The 4,450-nt window shown below is 50.5% G+C and overlaps 2 protein-coding genes across 2 annotated transcripts; both read left to right on the forward strand.

The window, feature by feature from the left end:
- Positions 1 to 983: 983 nt before the first annotated feature.
- On the forward strand, positions 984 to 1,642 carry SARC_01264 (hypothetical protein; the record flags this gene model as incomplete). Its single annotated transcript, XM_014305010.1, has 2 exons — positions 984 to 1,391; positions 1,433 to 1,642. The coding sequence occupies 2 exons, from the start codon at positions 984 to 986 to the stop codon at positions 1,640 to 1,642; spliced, it is 618 nt and encodes a 205-aa protein (XP_014160485.1).
- Positions 1,643 to 1,945: 303 nt separating this feature from the next.
- SARC_01265 (hypothetical protein) lies at positions 1,946 to 2,703 on the forward strand (the record flags this gene model as incomplete). Its single annotated transcript, XM_014305011.1, has 2 exons — positions 1,946 to 2,447; positions 2,489 to 2,703. 2 exons carry the CDS (start codon positions 1,946 to 1,948, stop codon positions 2,701 to 2,703), a joined length of 717 nt encoding a protein of 238 aa, XP_014160486.1.
- Positions 2,704 to 4,450: the final 1,747 nt, after the last annotated feature.

The following is a 4,450-nucleotide window of genomic DNA, read 5'->3' on the forward strand; positions in this document are numbered from 1 at the left end:
TGAAAACNGCAATACTCTGAGGGATTGTGAGGCTGAGACATTGCTTATAAATAATCCTCTCAGTACTATTTATCTTTTCGTTGTTCGATCGAATTCGAAAGACTCTTAAAATCCTATCTTTAGAAAAAAAATAGTAAAAAGAAAATGAAAATACTCTTGATGTCTTTTGTTATTATCTTAACCAATAAATTTCCACTTATCAAGAATTATCCACTTGCCATCGTCAGACTGGCACATCTGGTTGGCTGAACGGAGGATCAACTAGATAACATTAATAGTCCCTAGAAACATATTTTCAGTTGAGCCATCTCGCTACCGAAGTATTCAGATATAAATAGATTTGAAATAAAATATAGTTCCATTAATAAAACTTTTCTAAATCCTATCTTTGGCATATTAATCGGGTCTTTTAATGGCCTTCATCCAAGCATCTGATATGTAAAATGGAAAAGGTACTTTTAAATAGAACCGTTAAAACCCATTTGGTTCACGTACTATTAAGAGTACGTTTATAATTTATGTACTGCTTAAGAGTACGTTTATAGAGCATGGTCTAATGTGGAGGCCCGGCTATTACAGCACCAGCAACATCGGCCATCAATGACACGGGTATCGGCATGCTTAAGCCGGCCGAGGCTGGGATTGGGGTTGAGACCTCTTATGCTCCAGCAATGGCTCCCCAGATTAGCACCCCGGCCCCGATTGCAACTCATGATGCTGATCTCAGCTACTTCTTTGCCCCACGGGCTACTACTCCGGATGACCGTACGCAGTACCAGATGGGTGCCAAGCGCCCACGTTCTCCTCACACACGCGACCGTGTACCTCCTCGCCGTAACCAATCACCCCGCCGTAACCGATCACCTCGTCGGAACCGCTCACGCAACGGTGATCGTTCGCGCAGCCGTCCATGAGTTCAGTAAGAGATCTCACGCCGTCACTCCCTGCCTCGGGATACCACCCAGGACCACCGCCACACACGCATGGAGGACGATCCGAGCCCGCAGTACCCGTCCTTCGAGACGACGACGCTCAAGCCTCAGCACTTCTCCACTGATACACGCAGAGTGCGCTCCTTCTGGCATGAATACAATGCAAAGATTATACAGCGAGCCCTGGACGAAAAAGCAGCACTTAATGACGATGCGTATCCTGATCTCTCACTAATCGAGGTCTGGCTCCGGGACACCCAGGCTCGACCTCAATCGGTTACGCCTGAAGGTGGACCATTTGTGTTTGCACCACCACTGGGTTGGCAGCTTCGCACGGCTCGCGACGTAGTCCAACTCGACGGTAGCCTTATTCAGCACGGTGATGGCTTCATCTTCTCAGCACTTGGACGCTGGCGCCCCAAGCAGAGTACTATCCCCAAGTACATCTACCGCCACCACGTAACTGTTGGTTTCCACGGTCACGCATGACGATCCTTCAGGGTCGCTACCTCCCTATATTCGGCATGTTTGTGGGCCAGGCGCGCCTTGGCCAACTACCACCTCATGCACCCCAAGTCAATCCCTCTTGCATCCAGCCCCCAGCTTCTGCACTACCCATATGGGAAGCGATCGTACGGGACATACAACGGGACGCAGACAAGCAGGGCATGTTCTACAACCAGGCACTTATGCCACTCACTTCTTCATAAATCGACGCCCAAGAGACCTTGATTCAGGTATGGCATAAGGCACTACCTGACCTTTATGCCTTCCTGAAGGAACTCCGCACTGCCCTCCGCGCCTTCATTACGGCGGCTTACATAGGTGAGCTTAAAGAGGGTGCTTTGCAAGCTTTCGATATGTACGGACCCACCAGGCAGCTGCTTATGCTGCCAGGATGATCACAGCACGAGGTAGACCACACGACTCACCTCTAGGCCGTGGCAGTAGTACAAGCAGTATGCGAACAAGAGGATCTCTCTGTCTATGTCGATACTGGTTTTAAACCAGCTATGTTACTCATTGCGCTTGTAGTGCATCTCAACTTTCAAGTTCAATTAGTATCGCCTGTTTATTTACAAGGGTTTGGGGGCGACAGCCAGACTACTCTCAATAGACAGGTCTCCGCTACACTACTATTGAATGTACGCGCACCCAATGGCACCCCCACACTCTACGAGACAAAGACGATTGACTTCTTTGTCTCCGACTGGCTACCATGGGACTGTGAGGCACTGCTTGGCTTCGACCACCTCCAAGACAACCTCATTGGCATCTCTTGGAACCAGGCCACCTCCCCTCCGCATTTCCAGTTGGAGTTACCTAAGGTTAAGTATCCAGTTGGGTTCCTTATCCCACAAGCACCAGAACAGCTGACTAGGATGGATTTACCACCGGCCTATGGTCCGCAGAGCCGGATGAATACGATTTCCGACACCTGGAGAAGCTCACAAAGATACTCAATAAGAGCCCGAGTGAGTTGCAAACCCTCAAAGATCTCCTTAATGAAGCACGGTATGACCCTCGCCGCCCACGCTAAATTAATGACGTGTTAGTTAAACTGAGGCCGAAAAAAGGGGCTCAACCTGTGCGACAGATCTACCGTACACGGGACCCGGTTCTGCAAGCCGTTGAGACGGCCAAGATGAACCAGAGTTACCTTGATGGAAAAGCAGCGGAGGGCGATAAGTACAGCCAATGGGTAAGCTCGGTCAAGATAGTTCAGAAGAATTCGAAAGTCACACCCACATGTTGTAGAGTTTGCGATTGAGGCCGACATGGCGGAACATTCGAGGAACGCCATTGTACAATCAGCAGCCGACCTGGCCGCATCTTACCACCAACTTCTCCTCCACCCGAACTCGCGAGGCTACTTCACATTCAGCACGGCGGATGGACGGTTCCACCAACCACGCTGCCTTATGGAAGGGGTAGAGAAAGGGTACTACGATATGCAGCACTACATAAACTCTACCTTCCCAAACCCTAAACCCTAGACGACCGTAACCTAGCAACGTTCCAGAAAGCAGCCCAGACCATCCTGGAAGCGCTGAACGACCATCGGAACGATATCTTTCGTATTGTCCGCATCTGCATTGAGAAGGATATCCAATACAACCAAGTAAGTGTCAGTGGGGAGTGCTGATGGACTGCGCCATAATATTCTTCGGACGTGAGAACATACACAACACTTCAGCCATCATGTTCAAACGCGCACAAGCACTCTTCGACAGACCAGCACCTGCCAATAGACAAGAGTTTATCAGCCTCCTTGCTGTGTTATCTTGGTGGGCTATCTACATACCTGGGTATGCCAATCAAGCGGCAGTCCTATTAGACCTCACACGCAAGGGCGCAGTGTTTAAATGGGAGATTGCCCATGAGATTGCACACACATACCTCATCTCGGCAGCGGCTCTCCGAATCCGCCTATCCCACCCGCTTCCTCACCAGCAGTTGATTGCTACACCAGATGCCAACAATAGGGGTATTGCAGTGGGTGTCTTTGTACAGATTCCGCCCCCGGGTACTCCGGAGGGGGTGCTGAGCAAGCAGTTATACTGGAGTGCAACGAGTACCGCGCCGGTTTCGACCTTCCACCAGTGACGAACCATCCACAGGTGCCACGTCTCGTACTACTACCAGGAGAGACGAATGAGTATTTCATCCCCAGCTGCGTTAACCCTACGGACAAAGGCACACCAGTCCTGTTATCAACATTCGAAGAGTTCCCCCGACTCGAGCCTCCGATGCCCCAAGCACATCCGTCTACTTCACCAGCTACTACACGCCCATCGACTGCTGAGATACTAGCGGCACAAGATGCTATTGTTACAGCTATGACTACACATGAACACAGCTCCGACCTCCCGGTGTGTTTAGCACAGCCGCGAGCTCTCGAACCTCGCATGACTGTAGCTGCTACCCTACCATTATTGGGCGATATTCGTACGGGCAGTACACCTCGATGTGCAGCTTCACCTTCAGACCCTCCATTGTTCTTACAACAGATGGAGGCTGCTGAGGAACGACCCATGTTGCTCATGCACCAGACTGTTGCTTCGGCTACCAAACCTCAGTTGGACAGCCAGCAGACACAGGCTCAGGACCCAGACACTGCAGCCGACGAACCCATATTTCCGTACGGTCTCCAACTCACCAAGCCTACCAAGGATAAAGTACGGCCGGAAGAACTACTACCAAATATGTATGAAATACCACTTCCACCACGTGACCCCGGCGTCACCATCGGCACGTACAAGTATCTCTACCCATCTGTATTCCTCTCGGCCAAGCTTATCGAGGCCCAGGAGAACTATGACGCCACCAGTCGTGAGATGCTGGGTTGCCGGATCATTGTCCATAAAGTGGCCTACCTTGCTCACCGCTCCTACCGACCTATGATTCTGCTATCCGACCACAAACCGCTTATGAACATTCTCCGCGACCCGAGCCCATATCTACACTCACGATCTATTAAGCACAAGTGTAAACTTCGATGGAAATTACTAGGTTTC

This window comes from Sphaeroforma arctica (assembly GCF_001186125.1).
Source record: "Sphaeroforma arctica JP610 unplaced genomic scaffold supercont1.49, whole genome shotgun sequence".
NCBI lineage: Eukaryota > Ichthyosporea > Ichthyophonida > Sphaeroforma > Sphaeroforma arctica.